Here is a 27,254-nt window from a genome sequence, read left to right on the forward strand (position 1 = left end):
GGGTTGCAAGTCGAATAGCCAAGATGAGTCAGAGGCTGGACTAGAACTCAGCTCTTAGCTCCAAGGACAGATCTAAAGTACCCAGTCAAGCTGCCTCATGAATTTTTGATTATGTAAATAATAATTTGAAACTCTTATAAAAAAAGTGCATAGACAATGACATGCTAAACATTAACTAAAAAGTCCTACAGAACAATGGCATTTATTCTATCAATCATCTCAGTAGGGATCAGTACATGGAAATTTTCAGCTCAGTTGAAAATGAATAGATTCCACAATTCTACCAGTGGTTGAGATTTTAGACCTCAATCCCATGATAGAAATGAAACAGCTGATAATATTTAATAGCTTTATTGCTTTAAATAAAGCTTTAAAACTAGCAGGGTCATGCAGTTTTCATAACCAAGCTCTCGCCAATGAAATCTGCACAAAAGATGGGGCGGTTTCAGAAGCCAAGGATCATTAAAGTTCACTTCAATTTCTTTTCTACCTTGAAAAACTGGAGGATAACTTCAAATAGGATTGAAACATTTAATATACAGGTTAGCAAATTACCATCACTAATGGTTTGCCACTATGGAATTTATTTTCTGGAAGCACAAAAGGAAGCAAAATTGAATAAATGACATGATCTCAGGTCAGGAAAGTGTCTTCCAAAGGAAAGAATCAATGCAAGCCAAAGAGAATATTAAGTTGGCTGAAATAAAATCTTTTCTTGTCAATAAAGGCAAATAAAATGCTGCTAAGGAACTGCAATGCTGGCTAATTTCTTTCTTGAGCTCTCTTTAGTCCAAAATAGTGTGTTTCCTGGGGGCTGGCCAACCTCTGACTAATAAGAGCCCAGAGTGTCCTTGACCTTCTCAGGCAAGAGAGCTCAAACATCCTTGAGGCAGTGTGGTAGAGTGAAACCTGGAATAAGGAAAATGAAGGGTTAAAATTCCACCTCTGACTGGCACACCCTGGCACATAGGTATGGGCAAGTTTTGCCATTCTGACCTTTGGTTTCCTTATCTAGAAAATGGGGAAGATAATAATTGCTATGGTGCCTACCTCATAGAGATGCTGAAAGCTCACACGAAGTAATGTATTCAAAGTACTTTTGTGAACTTAAAAGGGATAGGGCACTGAATTTATTTCATGAGAAGATTTCCTCTACTAGTTGAGGAGATAAAAAAGAATCCAAGGAGGTAGCTAGGTGGCTCAGTGGATTGAGAGCCGGGCCTAGAGATAGGAGGTCCTGGGTTCAAATTTGGTCTCAGGCATTTCCTAGTTTTGTGTGATCCTAGGCAAGTCACTTAAACCCTGTTTTCCTCAGCTTCCTCATCTGTAAAAGGAGCTGGAGAAGGGAATGGCAAACCATTTCAATATCTTTGCCAAGAAAACCCCAAATAGTTAATGAAGAGTCAGACGTGACTGAAATGACTGAACAATCACCTGCATGAGTGTGTATGAGCTGCTATTATTACCCAATTCACTTGTCTTAAGCTAAAGTCTACTTTCAGGATCTAATGACCAAAATTCACAGTGAAAAGCACCTTTCTCAGGAACAAGTGAATGAAGCTGCATCATGCAGCCAGGAGACTGGCCTTAGCAGAGAACCTTGATTCAAATTTTAGCTCCTACTCATCAACTTGTGTGACTTTAGAAAATCCAGCTAATCTTTTTGGACCTGTTTTCTTATATATAAAAGTAGGTTCTGTTGGACTGATGATCTTGAGGGTCTTTCCAGCTTGACATCAATGATCTTTCTCTGTCTGTTTCTCTCCCTTTCCCTCCTTCTGTACCCATTTGCCTCCATCTCCCCTCATCTTTCTCATTCTCCCTTTTCTGTGATTTCATTTCATCCCAGGCTTATCTGATTAGCAATCTAGAGTTTTAGACAGTTGCTTAGGGCACTGAGAAGATGATTTCACCAGACTAATAACTAGTATGCTTGATAACCAACTTGTCCTCACTCCATGCAAGCTCTCTATCCACCCCACCAGAAGTGTCAGGTTCATAGTTTTCTAGGACAATCTGCATGCACTTCAGAGGTATCCATTTCAGTGTACCACAGCACAGCATGATGCCTCTTGATTCTTTATTATTTCCTAAGCTATTTTTATGCATTTGGGCCTTTTGTGGGGATATTGCATTGGGACACCCAGGCCATAAAATATTTTCAATGTCCCAAAGTCTTAAAATTTCCCCTTAAAAATACTGAGGAAATTCCATTGTATCCTCTGCTCACAAATACTTCCTTAAGTCTTGGTTCTGGGTTCTTGGGACACCCTGATTCCTGGAACAACCACAAGGACATCTGACTAAAAGACACATTTTCCCAACAGGAAAAATGATTACAAGAAAAAACCCACCCCAAATCGCTGAAGTATTAAATACTGATGATGAGATACAAAGACAACTGAATAAACAGAATGTGATTCTGCAGGGAGCAAAGGAAGCCCAGAACCACACTGTTTCAGTGCTGATGAACAATAACACCTGGGGGCAGCTAGGTGGTTCAGTGGATTGAGCCAGGCCTAGAGATGGGAGGTCCTGGGTTCAAATATGACCAATGACACCTCCTAGATGTGTGACTCTGAGCAAGCTACTTATCCTCCCATTGCCTAGCTCTTACTGCTCTTCTGCCTTGGAACTAATGTACAATATTATTTCTATTACCTTCTATAGAAGGTAAGGGTTTAAAAAAATAACATCAAAGATTCTCCCCTCTTTCCTTTCTCCCTCCGCCCCTCTATGTCTCTGTCTCTCTCTCCCCCTCTCCCTCTCCCTCTCCATCCTCCTCTCTCTTTCTCCCCCTTCTCTCCCTTCTTCACCTCTTTCTCCCTCTCTCCCTCCCCCTCTCTTTCTTCCCTTTCTCTCTTCCCCTTCCTCTTTCTCTCTCTCCCTTCTTCTCTCCTTACCTTTCTCTCCTTTCCTCCCTCTCTTCTCTCTTCCTCCCTTCTCCCCCCCCCTCTTATCTTCTGACTTGGGATCAACACTAAATATTGGTTCTAAGGCAAAATACCAGTAAGGGCTAGGCAATGGGGGTTAAGCAACTTGCCCAGGGTCACAGAGCTAGTAAGTGTCTGAGGCCACATTTGAACCCAGGACCTCCTGTCTCTGGGTCTGGCTCTTATCCACTGAGCCACCTCACTTGCCCCCTTCCCCCCCAAATGGCTCATTTAAGGATCAAGCAAGCATAATTAATCATCAGCTTAGAGAATAAAAAGTGAAGCTTTAACATTTTTGCTGTCCAACACCACTGGCAAGCTTCCTTTCTTATATTTCCATCTTGGAACTTAGTTCTCCACATTAATTCCCAAAGTTAACAAATTTAGCAATCTGATCAGAGCACTCCTCAGCCCAATTCCTCACCTAAGTAGATGCCACGTTCAGAATTTTATGAGATGATACTGATGTCACATAACATTTAACTACTATTTTTCTATCTCTCTTCAAAGCAAGCCATTTACTATATTTATCATGATGATTCTCTTTCCATTGCTCTAAGTGGTAATGATCTCTGGACTATCAATTAAGCATAGATTGTTGCCTTTAAATTTGGCTTATTCACTAACAAATTACATTTTCTTTTTTCTATTAAAGATAGGAAGGCATCTGTATGCACTCTCAGTGCAATATTTGCTCCCAAAGCTGTACTGGTGGTGGACTGTGTGTGTGTATGTGTTAGAGGGTCACCCTCATTATTTGCTGCTTTGATTAGATTAGATAAGGGCACAGTCAGGAAAAACTCAGGACTAGATAGAATACCACTTTTCTTTTCATCCATTAACTTAGGCCTGAATATATGGTCCTATGAAGTTGTCTATGACAGTTTTATGATTCTCAAATGGGTGATGATGGATAGCTTTCCACCACGGGAAGACTTCAGGCACAGTAGGACAAGTTGCTGGAGTTTCAGGCCCAGTCATTTCCTGGGAGGGTATGGCTGGGAGTTAGCCTAGGAGAGAGTCAAGTAGGGATTTTGCTTCTTTAGACCCTTTGGGGCTCAGGAATGTGTACTAGACACTTGATACTCACAATATAGTGCTTTGGCTCTCTTTCCAACTGAGCATCTCACTGTCAGTGCAGCCAAAGATGAGGCTGGAATACCTTTCCCTTTTCCAAGAAACCAGTGATCTGGTTATAATGATTACTCATGTATAAACCGAGGCAAGGGCAAATTTCTAAACTAATTCTTATTTTTTTTAAACCCTTACTTTCTGTCTTACAATTGATACTATTGGTTAAAGATTGGAAAGTGTAAGGGCTAGGCGACTGGGGTAAATGACTTGTTCATACTGGCACAGCTAGGAAGTATCTGAGGCCAAATTTGTACCCTGGGCTCTCCCATCTCCTGGCCTCGGCTCTCTATCCATTGAGCCACCCAGCTGCCCTTTAAACCAATTCTTTTATCTCTCTTTCCTCAGCGTCAGCAGAGATAATTATAAATGTTCATCTTTCTCTAAATAGTAGCCGAGGCCTTTTGTATAAATTAATTCACCACAACCCCTCAATAGAATTCCTACCCATAAGTATGGAATTCAGGTCAGATAAAGGCATTTTCCTTTCCTCTTTTGAAGTGGTCAAGCTGAGAGGGCATCTATAGGAGATATGACTACAAGCAAGTGAAATTAAGAACAGGAGCCTTTACATATTGCCCAAGAAGATCAAAGACACAATTATCAGGGAATAGAAATCATTCTTTTAGCACCCTTTTCCCTCTCTCTTTTTTTAAAACCCTTACCTTCCATCTTGGAGTCAATACTGTGTATTGGCTCCAAGGCAGAAGAGTGGTAAGGGTAGGCAATGGAGGTCAAGTGACTTGCCCAGGGTCACACAGCTGGGAAGTGTCTGAGGCCAGATTTGAACCTAGGACCTCCCGTCTCTAGGTCTGGCTCTCAATCCACTGAGTTACCCAGCTGCCCCCCCCACCACCCTTTTCTCTTGAAGGATAATTCATCTCCTTCCAATAATGGCCTCCCTCTTTTTTAGGACCAGATCTCTAGAACCAGGATTCAAGAATCTTTGGGATACTGAATCAAACTCTGGAAAAAAGCTACTGCTGATAGCCAACTGAAGCAGGCAACCAGCAGGTAATTGCTTTTCAGCTATTAAGTTTTTTGTTGCCTTTGACTCTTTACTGTTTTGATATATTCCTCTGATATTTCTGATTCTAGAGAGCAGAGGAGAATGTAGAAAAGAAGCATTTGATACCTGACAAAAAAACATTTGATTTCTCTTTTCCAGATACTTTTCCTTAGCTCTTTCACTTATATCTCTTTTAAATGAAGGGAAATAGATAAAGGCTATTGGTAAAGGTAGCTTTAGGTTGGTGTAGGGCTTGGTATAATGAGGAGAAATTAATTTGTTTTTCTTCTGAAGCTCTATTCCAGTGGTCATCTTCCTGCTGGCAATGCCTTCCCCTCTACGAATCTCCTCCTGTAGTGGTGGTAAGCTTTTCTCTAATCCCCATGCCAGCTATATTTACTCCATGACTTTTCAGAATCATTCTAGACTTTGCCCTCATCAGATACTTCTCTTATTTCTTTAGGCTGTTCAGCTCTTTTTTATATATTCCTTTCCTCCCTTAGAATGGAACCTCCTTAGGATGAATTGATGGACTTCTATAAGAACTGGAAAGACCTCCATGTACTGATGCACAGTGAAATAAGCAGAACCAGGAGAATGTTATACATAGAGACTAACATTGTGGGATGATCAAATGTGACTGACTTTGCTACTAGTAGCAATGCAATGATCCAGGATAATTCTGAGGGACTTAGGAGAAAGAACGTTGTCCACCTCAAGAAAAGGAACTGTGGGAGGAGAAATCCAGAATAAAACATGACTTATCACTTGTTTATATGGGTATGTGATTTAGGGTTTTGGTTTTAAAGGATTGCTCTTTCACAAAAATGAATAATATGGAAATGGGCTCAAGTGATTATATGTATGCATATATGTATAACCCAATGGAATTGCTTGTCAACTCCAGAAGGGGGGAGGGAGAAAACATGAATCATGTAACTATGGGGAGGGGGCGAAAGAATGGAAGTTCCTTGAGGCAGGGGCTGACTTACTTTCTGTTTGTATTGCATTACTAGAACTTAGTACAATCCCTGGCAAATGCTAATTGCTTAATAAATGCTTTCTCTACTACCTATTTGTCCTTTTAAATGTTGCTCATCATTTCTATTTCCATGATGTACCCTACTGTGTTGAATGAATAAAGCTAGGAAGGAGAAAAGTGACTCTTGACTTGGTTATTGGATTAGTAAGGTTTGTACTAGCCCTTCCATCACAAAACACACATACACACACATCTCTGAAACAGAAAACACCTTAATATTTGTTATTGGCATATTTTGATCTTTTTAAATGGAAATTAATGCCCCAAGCATAGATTTAACTTTTGCTCCTATTTTATCTATCTCTAGGATATATAAGGCCTTTAATATTCCTTAAGGTTCTAGTTTCTTGGAAATATGTGGGGAGGAAAAAGTTATTCAAAAAGAAATAGAAAGGGGCAGTGAGGTGGCACAGTGGCTAGAGGGATAGAGTGCCAGGCCTGGAGTCAGGAAAACTCATCTTCCTGGATTCAACTCTGGCCTCAGACATTTCCTAGCTGTGTGACTTTGAGCAAGTCACTTAACCCTTCTCTATTTCTGCCTTAGAAGTGACATGAAGACATAGGATTTAAAATATGAAGACATACAAAGACAAGGATTTAAAAAAAATAGAGTTATGCTTCTGAAAAAGAATGTGAACTGAAGAAAGCCATGAAAAAGCAAAATGTTTTGGGTCTTAACTTTTCTGGTGAACTGCTTTGGAGTTTGAGGCCAGAGAGTACATATAGTTCAAATTAGGGGGAAAAATGGCCTCCTTCCTCAACTGACCCAACTCAAGCTTTTTTTTTTGTACTCATAATAGCAAATCAGTTAATGGTTACTTTCCCAAGACTTGTACATTATATGGATTTTGTGCCAGATACTACTCTATTTCCAGATTTCTACTGGCAAAATAAAGAGCCAAAGTGAAGCTGTTATTTGAGCAATTTAGACAAACTACTTGTCTTTGCCTAAATTATCAAGAGTTAAAGCAATTTTAGGCTGACCAAACTTAGGTCTCTGGACTAGCCTCAGTCTGTTAAATATAGTCCAGGCCTCCTAAAGAATTCTAAACAGCTACTTCTATTATTTTTCTTCATGGTGTGGGCAACCTATTCTTGGCAAGGGCACCTCAGGAAATGTGTGGGCCACCTTCCAGTTGCTGATACTAACTTTGCTATGAGTTGAAGCTGGGTTGAGATTCACCACCTGGTCAAAGTCCAGTTGGTGTTAAAGAGGTGAATGTCAATAGTTAGCCCCACTTCCCCCAACACAGCTTCTCTAAAAAGCTTTCCCTGTTCAATCCCATCCTCCCCTCTAATTATATTTGCATTCCTCAGAAGAAGAATATCAGCTGTTCCTGACCCTATTTAGAGTTTTCTTGGCAAAGATACTAGGGTGGTTTGCCATTTCCTTCTCCAGCTCCTTTTACAGATGAGGAAACTGAGGCAAACAAGGTCCAATGTCTTGCCTATAGTCACATAGCTAGAAAGTGTCTGAGGCCAGATTTGGACCCTGGAATATGAATCTTCCTGATTCCAAGTCCAGTGTTCTATCCACTGCGCCATCTAGCTGCCTTATCCCTCCTTGGGGACATATAAATTCTCCTCAATCAGCTTAATTGTGAATCTTCTAAAAATAGTTTAATCTGTAATGTGACTAAATTTACCTGTAGAGTTTTTTAAAAAGAGGTTTATTTTCTTAGGATGCATATGAGATGAAGAGTAACTAAATTTGTACAACATTAATGACACTGAAGAAAGTATGGGATTATGCATCTATTGTTTCTTTAACTTTTATGGCCTAAGAGGAACGTACAAAATTGCAATATATAAAGGAATTCTTTCTCTGTCATTCTGCCATAATTTTTCCTCTAAGAAGTCTTGTCAGAATCCTTGTAATCATTCTTGGTTTCTCTGAAACTATGCTTAAACGTAATAATAATACTTGGGTTTTTACCTCCATGATTTCTGGGCTATGGTAAATATCGATTTGACAGCAATTACCCACTAAATGAACTCAGAGAGGAGATATTTTTCCCAACTGCCTGTTTACACATCTCATGTTCAACTGTGCACTAATCTTTTATGGATGTTTGGTCAACAATCTGGGTTTTAAGTTCCTTAAGGGTAGCCACTAGATTTTCTATTTTTTTCCGTATGTGGAAACCACTGCCCTGATAGCACAGTGCTGAATATATGAATGGATTTCCTGGTCTTCTCTCAATATTCAAATTTTGTCAAAGAAGGGAAAGAGCAAGAATATGGAACAGGGAGAAAAGAGGCAGGACTGAGGGGAGGAAAAGAGAAGTTTAGAGAAGCAAAAAAAGAAACATGAATAAGAACAAGAGAAAAGGCATAAGTTCTAGGAGAAAGAATGTGAAAGAAGCAACTGAACAAATATAAATAATTGGACAAAAAATTACAAATATGTTTTATGTTTCTTCTTCTTTTTTTTAATAACCTTAACCTTCCATCTTAGAATCAATACTGTGTATTGGTTCCAAGACAGAAGAGCAGTAAGGACTAGGCAATGGAGGTTAAGTGACTTGCCCAGGATCACACAGCTAGGAAGTGTCTGAGGCCACATTTGAACCCATGATCTCCCATCTCTAGACCTGGCTCTCAATCCACTGAACCACCCAGCTGTCCCCTATGTTTCTTATAAAAATGTCTGAGATATGTAGAGTAGAACCATCACCTTGTGGAATAAGGTGATCTGGCTCAGTGAATTTTCTGTTTCATTTGGTGTTAACTAAAAAACTCTGACTTGGTCCTTGTCAAAAAGAATTTCTAAAATGTAGCAACTCATTTTCCTGACTTATTAAGTAAGGTCTAATGAATCTTTTTTGATGAATGAAGACCCTGAAGTACCTTGGGATAATCATTTAGATAATCTATGACTATTGCACCTAAACTTGGAAGTAAGTGGAAAAGATAAAAACACTGAATGAGATCTGCACTGGTCCCAAGGATCAATTGAAGAACTGCTCTCTTGACCAGCTCTCTGATACATGAACACATTTTCCTATGAGTTAATGTGCTTTTTCTTACTGTCGATATAGAAAAAACAAATCTAGATAGAAGCTCTCCTGCCATTTTTTTTTAGTGTCTAAATTCCCACCATTTTTTAGCAGATAAAGAGGATACAGCAATGGGACTTTCTATTTATCCTTTTTGCTCACAACCTTTCTTCTTCCTTCCATTTCATCTGTGGTATGAGGCCAGAGTGGTATTAGGAAACAGCTAGAACAAAGCTTCTGAGTCCCCTGAAGCCAGGTTTGGAAACTGCATCCTCTGCATTAAAAGAATCAGACCTGCCTTGTGTCCTACCTACTGTCTCACACAGGCAGTGAACTTTCATTGTGATGCAGTCATCTAATACACCCAATACACCACAAATACACTAATATATCAAGTACACCAAAAAATAAATACCAACCTATTAGGGAGGATGGAATGTTCGGACACAAAAACATGCATTTGTAAAGTCTCTTGTTGCATCCCACCCTGAATGTTGCACTTTATTGTATCTGCCTTTAGGTGGCTAGGTGGTATAGTGGAGAGAATACGGGTCTTGCATAGGTTAGACCTGACTAGATGTGTGACCTTAGGCAAGTCATTTATTCTCTTTCAACCTCAGTCTCCTTCTCTGTAAAATGGGGATAGTAGCACCTACCTCCCAGGGTTGTTTTAAGGAACAAATGAGATAATATATATTTGTTATTTGTAAATCATAAAGTACCACATAAATGCTAGGTATTGTTATTGTGATTAGCCATGGCTGTAACCAGAAGTGATAATAGGGATTCGTAGCAGTACTAGAGTGCATTTTAGGGCATGGGAGGGAGTTGTTTTAAAGAGAGAATCCAAGTACAAGGACATTTGCCCTAAAAATGGTAGTTATTTTACTTCCCCTTAATTTCACTAAATGAAATAATTTTTGTTGTTTTTGTTTAACTGATTAGTTGTATCTGTTCATGACCCCATTGGGGGTTTTCTTGGCAAAGATACTAGAGTGGTTTGCCACTTCCATTCTCCAGCTCATTTTACAGAAGAGGAAACTGAGGCAAACAGGATTTAGTGACTTGCCCAGAATCTCATGAAGAATAAGTAAACGTCTGAGGTTAGATTTGAATTCAGTTCCTTCAGGCTCCAGGGCAGGCACTCTATCCACAGTGCCACCCAGCTACCCAAAATGAAATAATTACTTAATTCTATGGTTACATGAAGGTAACTTTGCTGTTTACTACCTGTGTGACCTTAATGATGGGATTCATTACTGAAAACTAACTTTTTACTGCTCCAATGTGCTATTTCCTTAAAAAAAAAAACACCTCAAACCTTTCATGTCTTCTTTCTATTTTCTTCCTTTTCTCTGTCATGTAGACAGACATTCAGAACATTTATTCTCAGTCATCCAAAAAGCTAATTTGTATATAGTGAGTACACTCAGATATAATCCTGAGTCCTCAGCCTGTGCTGCTGAAGACATCATTCAGCACCGACAAGGATCCTTAATAAGGCCTGAAATTCACTCGACAAGGTGAACTGTGATAAGGTGTAAACTTGGCTTGGGTACATGTTGCCTCATGAACATTAGGGATAAATAACTGATGGATCACTTGTTTGTAGACTGAGCTAGGCTCCTGGGTCTGGGCACAGCTTTCTAAAAAGGAAGTGATGGAGAGAGAGTGAGAGCTGACAAGCTGAAGCTGGACTGAAAGAAGGTTCTTGGGCCCTTGGGGACTTGGTCCCCTAATGAGAAAGCCTATATAGTCATGGAGGGGAGGATCCTTGTCCTCTAGGGATGAGTTCCTGGACCCACTGAAGAATCAAGCCTTCTTGACTTAGGAGAGGAGTTCCTGGAGCAAGAAGGAGCTAAAGTCAAAGAACATTAAGGGACAGAGTGAAAGAACCATCCTGGAACTTGCCCTTTAATAATATTATGAATTATGTGGACTGTACAAATTGGGGAAGCCAGAGTTTTTATGACTCTGAGCAAGCTCCTTATCCCTTGGGGTGAGATGGGGTAACCTAGAGTAGTGCCATAAACTCGGAGGACCAGACAAGTCCCTGCCTCAGAATTAGGGCTAACTAGTAACCAAAGGAACATTATTTCTGATTTATGGGCACAAATATTTATAAAGTGCCTTCTATGTGCTAGGCATTATGCTAGTTATTAGGGATACAAATACAGCAAAGGAAATTATATTTATGAAGGAAACTTATGCCCTAATCTAAGATACATTGTGTGAATGCCTTTAACTACTTAAAATGGTGCTAAGACTTTTGGGACACCCAGTATTTGTTGTTTTGTTAACCTGAATTATTGTATGGGAGCTTTTGCTCTTACAACAGTGAACTAGCTTTGAACCAGATTCTTTAAGTGGAAAGCCTGGGGAGGGGGGTCAGAAAAGGCAAAAAGGGAGAGATTTATATGAGAACCCCTCTCCCCAATACAAGTCTAAAATTTTGGTTCTGGGCTCATGGGTACGCAAAATTGTTTATATCAAGTCACAGGCTCATAGAATCACAGATTTAGAGCTGACCTCTATTTTATAGATGAGGAAACTGAGGCCAAGAGAATTTAAGTAACTTGCTTAAGGTCACACAGGTAGTAAGCAGCAAAGTCGGGATTAGAATCCGAGGACTCTGCCTCCAAATCTAGTGTTCTTTTCACTAGCCAAGGAAAATAGTTTGCCAAATTTATAATTATTAAAAAAAATCAATTGCAATATTTAAGAAGGTCCCTTTATGGCTGTTCCACAACCAAAAACTTACTCTGTATTCAGGTAGTCATATGGAAAGTAAAGACTTCTCGATGTTACCCTTTCCAAGTATCTCAAGTTAAAGGAGGAAACTTTTTATATATTTGGTTTCCTACTCTGCCTGCACATCTTTTGACTATTCTAATAAGAGTGTAATAATAAAAGGGTGCAAGCCTAAGGCTATAAAAGATGGTATCTCTCTCAGCTGAGGTGTTGGTCGCTACCAACTGAAAAGAAAGAGAAGGGAGAGTAATACTGGGGAAAGTACACTGGATTTGTTGCCTTGGGCGTGACAAGTGACAACTTCTCTGGACCTTTACTTAATTGTAAAATGAAGGGGTCAGACTAGAGGATCTCTAAAGTCTCTTTCATTTCTATATCCTAAAATCTTAAAAATAAATATGTGCATGGCAATGGTCCTTCCAGCAGGAGTTATTTTCAGCCATTATTACCAAAGTAGGCATGAAATATTCAGTAATTCACGACTGGGTTCTTTTTATATTCATCATCAGCTACAAAAGCATATGGCGCTACTGGTCTACTCTAAGGAGGGCACAAGCTTTAGTTGCCTCTTTTGGTGGTGGTGATGAATTGGGAACAGTATTATCCATATTCTCATTTATAACAATGCCATGCATTTATAAGATGTCTTGCGAGGCTGTGAAATAATTCTAAATTGTATTAAAATGAATGAGGTAACTTGCATTATGATTGGCAATCTCTGCTGAAAGATGTATAGCGACCTTGAATGTTTTGAAAAACTAATTACTCTATTGGATAGTAGAAAGAGCACTGGAGTGGGAGTCAGGAGACCTGGCTTCTATTCCTGGCTTTGCTACTCACTAGCTGTGTGACCATGAGCAGGTCCCTTGATCTCTCTGGACCTCAGTTTCCTCATCTGTAAAAGGTGAGGGTGAAGTCAGGTTAGATGATCCCTAAGATTCCATCTTCTAGGCCTATAAACTCTACCACACTAGTGATTTGGCAAAGTGAGAGTTTATGAAATTCTTTATGTGCTGGAATAATAAAAATTTATTAGAAGATAATTAGTATAGTTAAGTAGTAAGCAAAAAAATCAGGGGATGCATATTTATATACTGTTCCTTAAAAAAGCAAACAAATGCACAATAATATACTGACATGCTCTCTCAAATAAGGCATGGATTCCTATATCTAAGGCCATCTGCCTTTTATACAAATTCATGCCACATAATCACCCTTTTCTCACATCCTACACTCAAATCTGACTTGATATTTTATGAAACAAGTTCTGCATTTTAAATTTCACACACCAAAACCAACATTACACTATGAGCTCAGTTCACAGACCTTTTATGAGGGTGGGGAGCAGAGGGACAAAAACCAACACGCCATGTCAAAGCACAGAAGACAAAAGTACTAACAATCTTTTGTTACCTTTTCTTCTGAGTCTCCTGGTTGACAAGTAATGACTCCATCTCGTGATCCTCCCGCAAATGTTGCCTTGCAATTTGCAAGCCACTGTTTTCAGAAAAAAGACAGGCATCAGAAATAGAAGCAAGACGATAGGTTCAGTGATGGCTTGAGAATATTTTAATGTTAATTCTTCTCTGTGAAATTTTAGAAAACAGAGCTTCTTTTAAGCTGGGTCAAAGTTATAAGCATATTATCTCTCTGTATGGGTTCAACGGTCATTTTAACTCTTTATTTTAGCACAATTTTTTAGAAAACTATATTTTCTTTTAAACTGGGCTGAGGCTATAAGCATATTTTATCTCTGTACGGGTTCAATGATCATCTTAACTCTTAATTTTAGCACTGTTTGAATCTCAAATTCAGAAAATATATTTCATAAGCCCCTATTTAATAGAGGTTTTTACCTAGGACATTTAAGGCCTACATTTCTCTCTCCATTTTGAATAGAAAAAATGCATAAATTCACAAATTGTGGAGCCTCTTTAGAACATCCATGTTAGAGAACATGACTGTCACCTTTAGAGGCTGTTACATTAGGCTTTTAATGAAGTGGCTATGGTTTAGGCGAATGTGATTTGACTCGTGATACATCTGAATCTTTTAAGTTGTATTCTAAATAGACAGGCACACTCTACTTGTCTCTACAGTATGGTAATCTCCAGGATGGTAATATTTCAATTATCTGACTTCTGGCATTTCAAGCATTTGGAAGAAAGATGTACCAAAACATTTTTTTTTAATTTTAAGAGAAAAGCAAAGAAGTAGTGTTTTTTGGCTGCTAAGACATGGTGAACCTCTGAGAATATATGAAAATTGTCAGGAGATGTAAAGATTAGAAGCCTCTAATGTGATGGGTCAGTTTGCTAATTTAAAGTTAAAAAAAGAAAAAGGCATATGATGGTTATAGAAGTTAGCAGGAAAGGACATCAGTCCAGGAGAAAATGGTAAGGGAAAGAAACAAGGAAGGAGAGGAATCAAAAGAAGAGAAAGTATCAGAGAGCATGATCTGCTGGAAAGGAACAATGGGTGAGGGGTCAGGAGACTGAGGCCTGGCACTATGTGCCCTAGCTCAAGTTAATTAACCTCTTCTGGCTTCTGTTTCCTCATTAGTAAAATGAAATGGTCAGGTCAGATGATCTCTAAGGTCTTTTCCAGTTCTGAAATTTTTTTACTTTATACTTTACAATGATTTCATTTGACCATCACAATTCTGGGAGGTAGATGCTATAAATCCCCATTTAACAGATAAGGAAACTGAAGTACACAGAGGTTAAAAAAATTACCCAAGATCACAGAGCTAGTAAGTGACTGAGGCTAGATTTGAACTAATGCCATAAGTGACTCCAGGTCCAGGATTCTATCCACTGAGTCACTCAATTCCATTATTAATTAGTGGAATGGTTTCTTCCTTATCATGTTGACAAAACAGAGTTATTAGAGTTTATAAAGGTGAAGATTATTAAAATAAATAAATTATGGGATAATTACTCACCCAAAACAATTTCTTTGCTTTTTAAAAGGTTCCATCACAGGTGAAGAACCTTATTGTGTTTGAATATGACTTAATTTACGAAAAAGAAAATTTTTTCACCCACAACTTTTCAGAAATAGAACTAAGTAGTATTTCAAAGGATCCATTGTAAGGATGAAAAACTCTGTTGTGTTTACATATGACAATTAAAAAATATTAAAACGTTTCAGAAATAGAACCATGTATCATTTCAATAAACTCGGCAAAAGACAGTCCAGTTGAAGAGCTTGATAGTGCCTGGAAGTCAAAAACACATGACTTCAAATCCCTGCAAAAACCTCTTCAGCAACTGAGGGAATGACCTCTCAAAAGAGATGCCCCCCCCCCCCAGTTTCTTAATACAGAGTCAAGAGCAATATCTGATATATTTCTTTCTAAGGATGTTACTAACATAATTGAACCCAGGATCATTTCATTCCTGATCTTAAATTCACATTCTGATCACTGTAAAGGCAAAGAGCAATCACCATCTCTACCCTACAAGAGGCCTTAAGATTCTGATAATCCCAGAACGAGAGCCACAAGAGCCCTTCTAGGTCGTCTTCTCCAGAAGGACTAAGGTCGTCCTGGTGGAAAGTAACAGAACTGAGCTTTGAATCCAGATATTTGGACTCCCTGGTCAAATGTTCTTTTTGCTGCTTGTCAGCCGCACTTAGCATTCACTAATCCAACAGCAAAGAAACATGACTTACTGAGAGAGTGGCTTCTTTTCTGTTGTTGTAGGTGTCCAGATATTCCTGCAGTTCCAGAACACTGAACTTGAGCTTGTCAAGGAGTCCACAAGATAGGAGCTGGAGGCACAGAAAGAAGTTTTATAATAACTAAATTAAGTTATAAACAAATATAAAGGCATGACTATACTCATTGAGAAGAAGCTCTAATCAGAAATACTGCAAGGGCTGGTGGGGGTATATATAGGAATAGACATATATTTAGTACACATAAAATCATCAAACCTATGTACATATAGGGATATATATTATATGTATGTGTGTGGGGGCAGCACAATGGATAGCGTGCTGGGTCTGGGGTCAGGAAAATTCAGCTCTTCGAGTTCAATCCATCTCAGACACCTACTAGTTGTATGATCCTGTGCAAGTCACTTAATTCTATTTGCCTTAGTTTCCTCATCTGTAAAATGAGCTAGAGAAAGAAATGTCACCACTCCAGTATTTTTGCCAAGAAAACCCCAAATAAGTTTATAAAGAGTCTGAAATGACTGAACAACAACAACTGCTAAACGATGATATAGCAGTGCAAACTGCAGGAGAGGAAGGATTGTGGAGTAGAAAGAAAATGGAAATTAAAGTAGTGGGTTTGGGAAAACTTAACATGGAAATTTGTTATTATATGTAATTGGTTAAAAAAAAACAAAGTGGTGGGTTTGCTAGAAGATTTATATTCATATCACCAAATCCACCACTCTCAGTCAGCATGGTATTTCCCCAAAGGGCAATGAGATCTTTTCTGGGCCAGGGGTGGTAGAAGGGAATAGCAGTGCCTGATGCTCTAGAAACTTGACTTAGTAGCCAGAAATGATGAGAACTTGCTGGTATGCTGCATGAAGATCATAGGATCCAAGATGGATAGGACTTAGGGATGGAACTAATCTTGGAAGCTGTCAAGTCCACCTCTCTCCTTTTAGCACTGAAGAAACCAAGGCACAGCAAGGTGAAGTGATTTGCCCAAGCAATACAGTAAGGGACTGAAGTGGGATTTGAACTTAGATCCCAAGTCCACAGTCCTATCCATCATTCTTCCTCTTATCTAAACCTGTTTATAGTGGGTTAGTCTTGTCTGCTTTATGGGATAGGTGCCAAGGATATAAGATACTTGAAGGTGGAGATTATATTGTTCTTTGTATTTTCAACACAGTGCACAGCATCTATCCCCTCTACAGAGGGGACTTAATGAATTAGTTAGCAAGGACTGATTTATCATTTGATTCTTTGAGAAGCCCATGCCAAGGCTTAGGTTGAGTATATTCATTAATTATTTGCAGAGAGATCTCAAAAGCCTTTAGCATCTTCCATTTCCCATATATGACTGTTTTCAAATACTAAAGTTGAAATAAATTCTGTGAAGGCAGCAATAATATTTTTTATTTTTTATCAGCAATAATATTTTGTTGATATTGTTTTCTGGTCATTTTTCAGTCATGTTTGAGTCTTTATAACCCCATTTTCTTGGCAAAGATACTGGAGCAGTTTCCCATTTCCTTCTCCAAACAATAATATTAGCTGGCAATTATATTGCACTTTAAGGTTTGCAAAGCATTTTGAAAATATTATCTCATTCGACTCTCACAACAGCCCTGGGAGGTATGAACTATCCCCATTTTACAGATGAGGAAACTAAGGTAGGCAGAGATTAAGTGACTGAGGTTGGATTTGAATTCAAGTCTTTCTGACTCCAGGTCCAGTGTGCCACTTTCCTATCTCCAAGCCACAAAATCTTGGCTCTTAGGATTTAGCTGAGTGCCTTCTACATAGTAAGCACTTTATGAAAGTTTGCTGATTGACTGCCTGACTGTCTACGCTGAGCCTGCCATTCCCTGTTAGTCTAGGAGTGACCAATAGAGGATACTCACCGTCTCAGCATCCACAAAAAGTGTTGGGCATTCAGAACAAGAAGTCAGCATTTGGGAAGAACTAACAAATTTGGAGCCAATTCCCCGAAGGTTGTCTCCAAGATAACTGGCTGCATCACAAGTCAGGAAGCAGAACCTTTTCTGAATATTCTGAAAAACACATGCAAACCCCCCAACTCATTGGCATCTTTCTTACTTGAAGTTGAATTGTCTTCCTTGCCCCAAACTATTTTTTTATTTTTCTATCTTCAAACAATGAGAACAAGTGAGAAACAAGTTTTTTCTCCTTGAAGGGAAGCAAATGTTTATTTAAAAAGTCTCCTACATAATAATCTTGTGAGGCCAAAGAGAAGCTGAGGAGACTGAAACAATTTTGTCCTTTATTATATGAATGGGTTCCCTGTATTTGTATACATTCAGGGAAGAATGCAGTTATTACTGCAAATTCCCCCTCTTTTTGGGTGGCACACTGCTATTTCTTGTACCCACTTTGTCGGCAGTAAAGTAGCATTTTTGGGGTGAATGTATCCCCAAGATGCACAGAACCTAGGATCCCCAACCAAGATGACCAAAAAATCAAAGAGGAAAATATTTTAATCCCAAAGGATCTACTATCCCAGAAAGAAATATAATGTACAGATTCTGAGTTACTGGAATAACACCCTGAATGGGTAGTGAAAGTATTTATATTGGGAGGATTTGGTTCATCACTTAAAAAAAATCTTATCTTAGTCTTAGAATCAATACAAAGTAATGATTTCAAGGCAGAAGAGAAGAAAGGTTAGGCAATTGGGGTTAAGCGACTTGCCCAAAGTCACACAGCTAGGAGGTATCTGAGGCCAAATTTTAACTTGGGACCTCCCATTTCCAGGTCTGATTTTCTATCCTCTGAGCCACCTAGCTGCCCTGATCTGGTTCAACATTAAGTCATGTTAAATGAAAACTACATTTGTATAAAGGTAAGCTCGGGGTAATATATGGTTACACGCATGCATTTTTCTTACTTATTTTATTTGCCATGTCTAAGAATCTTCTGAGAATTTACACAGCATCCCAAACACTTTAATAGTTTAGACCTTTATCACTGAAAATGACATTAAGACTTTTTTAGGCCTGTATACATCTGTATACATCTGTGGAGGAATAATAGAATCACAAACATTTTAAGAGCCAAGTGAGGTTAAAAACCCCTAGCCTAATCCCTCCATTTTATAAAAGATGACAACTTGGGGTCAGAGAAATGATCTGACTTGTGTAAGACCAAACAGTGAATCGCAGTGAGAACTAGACCTCAGGACTCCTGAGGCCCAGGCCAGTTCTGTTCAGCCACCCTTTATCAGGATGCCAAATGTAAGGCAAAAATAAAAATGGGTGCTTCAGATCTATTTTCTATGCTGACACAAGGCTGTTGGGGCTTTGAGATTTTGGAGCTAAATGAACATTGGAGATCTTCATGAGGACAGGAATTAAAGATTCAGGTTTCCTCATTGAGTTCAAAATCAATATTAGTAGACAAACACAACCCTTTCAGCTCTAAGTGCTTCTCTTCATTTGAGGATGCCTGAGTCCTAACTCTAGAATGACTACACAGCAAATTTATAAAGGAAAAACTACTGGCGGGATTGAAAGAATACAGTTTTTAAAAGTTATAGATAATACTACTAATGTTTTCTTTCTTTTTCCTTTTTTTCAATAAAAATTCCCCTTTAATTAAATTCAGGTCTACCTACCTCAACATAAGTTATGGAGGCTCAAAAGAAAATACATGGGAAAATGGTAAAGATAAATATTTGGCAATGGTTGCAGAGGATTAATTATAAGAAAACTGGACGTGAGGCATCTGCACAGATTTTATCAACTGCATTTGCTACACAATATGCTTCCATTATTATCAGGTAGCATGTGAAATAAATTTGAGAGTTTTTCTGAATAAATCTAAAACATTTTATTATAAAAGAGGCATTGTCTAAGTGAAGAAAAAAATTCTGAAGGCAAAGACAGAAGGCTATCTATTAAAAAAATTCAAGGCAATAATAGACCTACACCAGAAGCAGCCTTTTGGATTCTCCCTAAAGGATAAATGTTCAAGTCAGAGATTTTCTCTCTAATGTCCTCTTCTAACAGAATAGCTTGGTTTTCTAGAAAACTCTGCCTCAGAAGTGTCGGATACTGGTGCACCATCTTACCTGCAAGGGGCCCAGTCTTCTGGGGTCCGTAGCCCTGAAATCCTTTGTGTTTTATACTGTGTAGCCCTTTTGATATCCCCACAGTAACCTGGAGAGAGTCAGTGTTCTCCAGGTCCTCCAGTTGCCCACATTCTTTCACTGGGTGGATTGTATCATGGTATGTCTGCTAATAGCCCTCACTGCCTAGTTCCAACTAGGGGCTGTGTCCTAGGTACTTGCCCCAATGGGGTGAATGTGAGCAAGGTCAGAACAGAACATAAATGAATGGCTGTGTACGGACGAGGATGACCAGTCTGGTGCACAGGTGTTGACTGACTACTCAGACCTGGGCTGGGTAAGAGTTGGGGTCAATTACTAGGAAATCTGAGCCAAGAATGGTGAAAGTGTGGAGCAAGGACATGGGCTGAGATGGGATCCTGAAAGGAAGTGAATAGTCATTACCAGAGTACACAAATCAGGTCAGACAGTGGACTGTGAGAGGCCCAAAACAATTCTTGGGCAGCTGGTGAAATGGAAAATTTAAGGTTAGGTCAAAGGAGCAACATGTTCATTTATTTTGCTGGAGTCCACTTATTTGTTAAAAGGGAGGGCTTGAGAGGGTGTGGAGTGAATTACTGCATAGTAAGAGAAATGGAACAACATATGGAAAGAAAAGACTAGCAACAGAACATTGAAAACCCAGGAGAAAACAAAGAGGAGCTCAGAAGGGAACACAAAGGGTCATTTTATTACTATAGTGTTAACTATAACAGCCACTAAGTCATATGTAATAAGTTCATAGTTTCCTATAAAATACTCTTTTATGTTTTTTTTTTACTGGGATGTTCGTATTTATTGATGATCATTAAGTTCATAATATAAAAGGAAAATTTTAAAAAAAGGAAGAAAGAAAAGTCAGGTTAGGTTCAAAGAAGATATGAGAGACAGAGGCAGAATGAAATAGACAGAAACAAAGAGAGACAGAGGAAGAAAGAGACAGAGAGAGAGGAAGAAAAAGAGAGAGAGGAAGAGAGAGAGAGAGAGAAAGAGAGACAGAGAGAGACAGAGAGAGACAGAGAGAGAGACAGAGAGACTGAGAGACAGAGACAGAGACAGAGACAGAGAGAAAGTCTTTCATTCTTTCATTTGTACTGTTTGGAAGTGAATATGCCTGCACTTTGCCTATGATTCAGTGTAAAAAGTCAAATTTGAAATAAATATCCAGAGAGGAGTTGTGGAGAATGGCCTTCATTAGCTCAGTTCACATGGTTGCTATGAATGGGAGTATGTCATGTTCATAGTTGCCACTGGCATGTCTAAAGTATGGATGGGATGTAAATACACAAAGAAGAAATGGAGTAAATAAAAGAAGGAGATGAACTGAAGAGAGATGGGAGAAAGGAAAAGGAGAGGTAGAGACCAAAACAAAGTACTGAGGCAGTGAGGGTACAGGAATGTGGGTGGCAGATGGTGCCACTCAGTAGCAGCTGTGCCTGTCTGCCTCTGCCTGTTGGAGACGACAATTTTAGAAGGGGCCAGAGTGACTGGAGAAAAAGATATAATAAGCATTTCTGACCAATTTTCTAAGGGAAATTTTTGTCTAAAGGAAAGAAGGGTTTAGGTTGGGAAATTAAAGGGAATACTGTTAAGCAGCAAGGGCTATAATATTTTTGGAGTCACGCATATGAGTCTAAGGCTAGAATGCCTTCATCCAAAGACTTACCTTAAACAAGGAGGAGAACACATGAAATGTATACACAGCACAGGAGCCATCTGAATCGCCCATAAGCTGGTTGATATGACTGCGCCAGGCTTCTTCGGCATCATCGCAAGCAGCTGGCTGAAAAGCAGCCAGTATGGCAGAGAAGAAGGGCGAAGGAGGTGGAGAGATGCCCCTGTCTCCATCTCCATAGCTAGAAGAGAAGAAACTAGATTTGCCAACATTGCCAAGTCATGTGTTTTGAAGAAACTGACACCAAATCTTCCAAAGTGCTAAACTCTGACAGTAAAATGAAATAGACCACTTCTTCCCATCAGTTCTCTCTAAGGCTGTTTTTAGTCCTGGCTTTTTGTTTTCTTATCTTTCCAGCACTCTTAAGTAATTCTAGGTAAAAGAACAGAACTCGACCTCTACATATATACTCTTTTATCTTTTGGAAATGGTTTGTTCTTCTAAGTTTCCAATTTTGACACTACCTAGACTAAGGGATATTTTTTGCTTTGATTTTTATTAATTTTTGTTTTTTAGGGCTCTTCACTCCCCAGTTTTAACTGATTGATTTGTCCTTTATTCCAAACTGCAAGGTTATCATGAGGCATTGGGAATAGATTTGCATTCAGGAAGATCTGGGTTTACTTCCCATCTCAAAAGTTACTGGTGTGAACCTGAGTGGGCTGCCTAACTTCTGTATGACTCAATTTTCTCATCTATAAAATAAGAGGGCTGGACTTGATAGCTTTTTAAGGTCCTTGCTAGTTTAAATCTATATTCTTATGAGCCTATAATTCTTTGATGTTCCATATGCCTCCATAATTTCACCTATAGCCTTTAAAAAGAGAAAGATAACAGGAAAAGAGAAAGAATATTAGTGAATATATAATCTAAATATCAGAAAGAATTAAAGGATAGAGAGATTAGATCAAGAGAGGCAGAGAAAATGAGGGAGGGAAAGGGAGAGGGACAGAGGGGGAGGAAGGGAAAGGGGGGAAGAGAGAAAAAGAGAAAGAGAGAATGGAGAGAGTAAGGTTAATGTATATGTCATTAATGTCATTTGTGTCTCTTTTTTTTTTAAATAACCCTTACCTTCCATAATACTGTGTATTGATTCTAAGGCAGAAGAGTGGTAAGGACTAGGCAATAGAAGTTAAGTGACTTGCCCAGAGTCACACAGCTAGAAAGTGTCTGAGGTCAGATTTGAACCTAGGATCTCCCATCTCTAGGCTTAGCTCTCAATCTACTGAGTCACCCAGCTGCCCCCCATCCTTGTCTTTTCTTAAGCTCCTGACATCATACTTCTTTTAAGTTTCATTGACTGAATCTGTTCTCCCTATGAAAGGATCCCCCCTCAAAAGTTTTTTGATGCCTTTTCCCCATCACTGATACTTCTGAATAATCCCTTCTAACCACAAAGTACAGTTAAAAACAAACTGAAACACTGACAAAGCTATTCAGTGTCTACCTTATCTTATACTCTTTATCCATTGTCTCTTTATGTATCAAGAGAGATGTTCAGATCCATCCATTTTAATAGAGAATTTTTTTCCTTAGTAGTATTTAAAGTTTCTGTTCTGTTTTTATCTTTGTGCCTTTAACAGTGAGTAGATTCAGGAATTCTTTGTTTTTAGCATTTTGGTATGATCTCTCCAAGGCCAATCTCTGGGTTTTACTACAAGGAAAATGTCTTTGTCTTTTCCCAGCCTTCCTCTGCTGATGCTCCCAGGCCAAATGAAACATATCTTCAAATTTCAGCTTCCATCCTGAAAGCTAACCATTTAAACGAACTTACATCTTGTAGTTTGTAAAAAGCCTCTTATTTCTAGCCTTGCCCAATATTTATTATCTTTAAGGTTTTTAAAGCCTACACAAATTTTACCACACACACCTTTCTTGCTTTTTTGTGCTAAGCCTTTGTTTTTATGGAAAATGATGTTTGATGATGTTTTGATGTGCAGGAAATCTGCACAGTATGAGGTGGGATGGCTGCAACCCAACTGATCTGTGAGCCTGAGGACAGAGGGTCAAATGGTCAAATAGGCTCACTGGTTAAGGAGAGGCCATTATCTCTCTGAACTTAGCTGAAGCTGTGTTAAATGATACAGTTTGCTAATATGCTCAGCATTTTCAATTTAGCTTATATTTGTTTGTTTACCCGTTGTATCCTCCAATTCCACAATCAACTTTTATAACCAAGACACTTTGCAAAGCTCAACGTGAAACAGTCTCTAACGAAGTACTCTGAATACGCTTCGAAATTTCAAGTGGAACAATAATAACTGGAGGGATAAGAGAAGGCTTCACGTAGAGGGTGGTTCCTGAAGAATACTTTGAAGGAAGTTAGGGATCCTATTAAGTGAAGGTAAGGAGAAAGAACTCTCCAGACAAGGGCTACCATCTGTGCAAAGGCATGGAGGACGGAGAGAAAATGTCATGGAAAGTGAAAAGCTAGTAAAAATATAAACTCCTGGAGGGCAGGGATTATTTTTTAGTTACCTCCCATATAAAGTACTACTTAGAAACCTCGCTGTTGTGAATTGGACTGGTGACCCTGGGAATGCTTGAGAAAAGCAGATATAAATGATGTGCATTCAAACTGACCTTGGTTACGAGTTGTATGACCCTAAGCAAGCCACTTTAATATTTTCATCATTAGTAAAATAGGGAAAATGATAACATCTACCTCCCAGGGTTGTTGTAAGGCTCAAATGAGTTAATATTTGTAAAGTGCTAGGCTTCACATTTTCAAATACTTTGTCTGACTATTTAGGACTGCCCATTCTAATACAACCTAACCTTACTCACAAAAGGTGCTTAAAATATATTTTGTGTTGTTAAAAGAGTTAAGAAGGTACTTAGTTATACTTGAGCTAAAATAAAGTTATACAATGGCACCACTCTGTGCCCTAAGAACTTTTTTTTTCTTTTTTACCTTGCAAGAGTAAACTGGTCCAATGCTCGGTCTCCTTTTTCTTCAGCCTCAGTCATGTCTAGGCTGAAGCTATCGCTGCACTCAAATGTCGCTGGGAGTTCATTGATAGAACCAGAAAGTTCATCTTCATGCACTGTTGTGTCTTCTTCATCATTGACACCATCAGCCTGAAAAGATGAATAGAGAGGAAAAACCAAATGTGTAAGGAAAAGTGCTAATGGGAAAATTTGCTAAAGCAAAGAAAAAATGACAAAAAAGAAAGGGTGAATGATAGGAATGAAGGCATGAATGTTCCAAAAAATCCTCCTCTTAGTTCACGATTTCCTCATTTCTGAAAACCTCTAATAAATATTGTTCACTCTTTTCCTACTCTTTCTTCTTTTATAGAATCATGCCGTGGGAAGCTAGACAGGATCTTAGAGATACCCTTGCCTGATGTCCTCATTTTAGATATGAGGAAATGGGGCCCAGAGAAGTGTAGGCCATACTAGTCTCATTGGCAGAGCTGGGATGAGGATCCACCTCTTCTGACTCCTAAACTTAATGCAGTTCTTAGTGCACCGCGGAGCCTGGAAAGAAGTCCGACAGCTTTGAACCTAGAACTCTTTGATGCAAAAGTACCTTAGATCTTGTGACTCAGAGTCAGATGAGTTTTCTGTTGGCCGTTTCCAAATTGGGAATGTCCTAAAATGCACTAGCTATACATTTTGGCCCTAGGGAAGCCCACTAAGGATGACAGATTTGAAGGGAAGAGCTGCCTTGGCTGAGCTGGGCATCCAAGTGAAAGGTCTATGAAACAGAGCTAAACTAGGACTGCTGAAGGGCAGGAAAAAGACTAAAGAAACGGAAAAGGAGGGTGTGCCTGAACCTGGGCCAGGGGGAAAACAGCCAGAGAACTGATTGTTCTGTTAAGAGAGGAAGGAAGGCAACTGGATCATGGAGCAGAAGAGGAAAGTGAAAAAAAGCACATGGATATGCTTTGGTGAGTCAGTTTCTTAAAACAAAAACAAATCCCAAAAAAGGAGAAAAAAATTTACTTGAATGTAATCAACATTCACAATGAAAGATGATCACAAGTTAATATCTGACAACCTCCTGGGTGTGTAACATTTGAAAATAATATGAATAGGACCAAAGGACCAGGTGAATTCATAGGAATTTTAAAGTAGGAAGTAAGAAGAAAGGATTTTTTATCATCGGGCTATGTTGCCAAATCTTTAGGGAGTAGGAACTCACTTCTGGGTTTTATCAGCTCTAGTGCCTTATTCCTTGTAAATCACAGCTTTGTTGTCATGGTAAGATCTGGGTTTTTTGAAGGATTTGGGGGTTCTCTATTTCACGGAAAGCTCAACCAATGCAGGAACTCAACCCCCATGAAGAAGGATGAATGGTTTTACATTGATTACACTGACTAACTTAGGAATGAGATAAACTTTTCCTGATTAAAAAAAAGTTGTTATTGGGCATGCCCTAAAAATGTCAACTTTTAGCTAGCTTTCTCCATGTGGAAGCTGGTTTTTATAGAAATGGAAGTAGAAAAATAGAGAAAATAATAAAAATGAAACATTTTAATGTGGAAAGAAATTGCAATGCCATTTTCTTTTGACACAGAATTTCAGGGAAACAATTTCTACACTTAAGGGGAGATCCCTGGTACTTTATATTCCTTCCATTCGGAGAGCTCCTTCTCTTCTTGGAATTTTGGGGAAAAAAATTATACTAACTTGGCAAAAATTCTGGTCCTAGTGCTTATATAATGAGGTCAACTTAGAAATGTACCTCATCTAAACTAGATTTGCTCTAGATCAATAGAATCTGTCAGCCTGATAGTAAAATGAGAAGCCCAATGAGGGAGAGTGGAGAAGGGGCCAGTCATGGAGTCAGGAAGTTGAGGGTTCAAATTCCCCCTCTGACATCTAGTTCTGTTAAGTCATTTGACCTCTCAGTGCTCCAAGCAACTCTTTAAGACTATAAGTTACAGATGATGAGTATATGGGGAATTCATCACAATGATGAAACCACTGATCTAGACAAAAATAAAAGTTATAAAATATAGATTTTCTCACTTGTGATCTTTTTCAGTTTATGACTTCCCATGACCTCATGAGAAACATATTATAAAGTGAGTTTGGAGCATTTCATGATATTAAAAAATGGAACTTGCTCTGAAAGAGGGGTGGGCAGTGTACAGTGAAACTTGTTCATATGAATCCTTTTTAAAGAACTGTGTACGAAACATCATGTTCTGAGCAGGAAGAACTTGAGTAGATTTTGTTTTACATAGTATTTGTGATATTCAAGTATTTGGGAAGACTTGGAAATCTACAAATGATTTATATACAGATTATATACAGATAAATCTGTAAGGAGTTGTATCTCAGTGCCAGGCAAATAGCAATTGGTGCTTGCTGACTGACCAGTAAGCTTTTAGAGTTGAAAAAAAATATTTCTGTATGAAGTCATCCTCTACTGTCTTTCTCAAGCCTCCCCACTCCCTTCTTTCTTTTTTCCCTACTTAACTATAAAATATAATCAAAACCAGGAAAATTAAGTCAGTCTATATGAATAATCCAGCAGGAACTCGTTGGTCTTCCTACTACTTTAAAGTTTCTTTTAAAAAGAAGCACTACTGATAGTAGCTATATCTATCTATCTATCTATCTATCTATCTATCTATCTATCTATCTATCTATCTATCTATCTATCTATATTTTGTATATATAGTATCCATATTTTTTTTCTATACTAGATACAATCACAGTGAAGTCACATCACCTCTGAGCCTCTCTTCATCTGTAAAATGGTGTAATGGCAATCTTTGATTTCCTTTTATTCCTCCTGCAACTTTTGGTTAACTGGAAGACTGTCTTCTGTTAATGTTAACCTCATTTGACCTAGACCTGTCCCAGGGGATGGAAACATTTATTTAAGAGCCTTAAGCATTCCTTAGATAAGAAGCTGGCAGGACAATCTCAGCTGTCTCTGACTCCTTAGGCACTTCTTGA

The 27,254-nt window shown here is 38.7% G+C and overlaps 1 protein-coding gene across 1 annotated transcript in view; it reads right to left on the bottom strand.

Moving 5' to 3' along the window:
* The window catches only part of FRY (FRY microtubule binding protein), a 322,040-nt gene that overhangs the window by 9,185 nt on the left and 285,601 nt on the right, over positions 1-27,254 (bottom strand). The window contains exons 54-58 of the mRNA XM_044668276.1: positions 24,250-24,416; positions 21,327-21,516; positions 17,439-17,588; positions 15,541-15,639; positions 13,279-13,362 (exon numbers count right to left, since the gene is read on the bottom strand). Of these exons, the coding sequence (XP_044524211.1) occupies positions 13,279-13,362; positions 15,541-15,639; positions 17,439-17,588; positions 21,327-21,516; positions 24,250-24,416 (690 nt within the window). The remainder of the gene's footprint in view (positions 1-13,278; positions 13,363-15,540; positions 15,640-17,438; positions 17,589-21,326; positions 21,517-24,249; positions 24,417-27,254) is intronic.

The sequence above is a fragment of the Gracilinanus agilis genome, chromosome 3 (assembly GCF_016433145.1).
Source record: "Gracilinanus agilis isolate LMUSP501 chromosome 3, AgileGrace, whole genome shotgun sequence".
NCBI lineage: Eukaryota > Metazoa > Chordata > Mammalia > Didelphimorphia > Didelphidae > Gracilinanus > Gracilinanus agilis.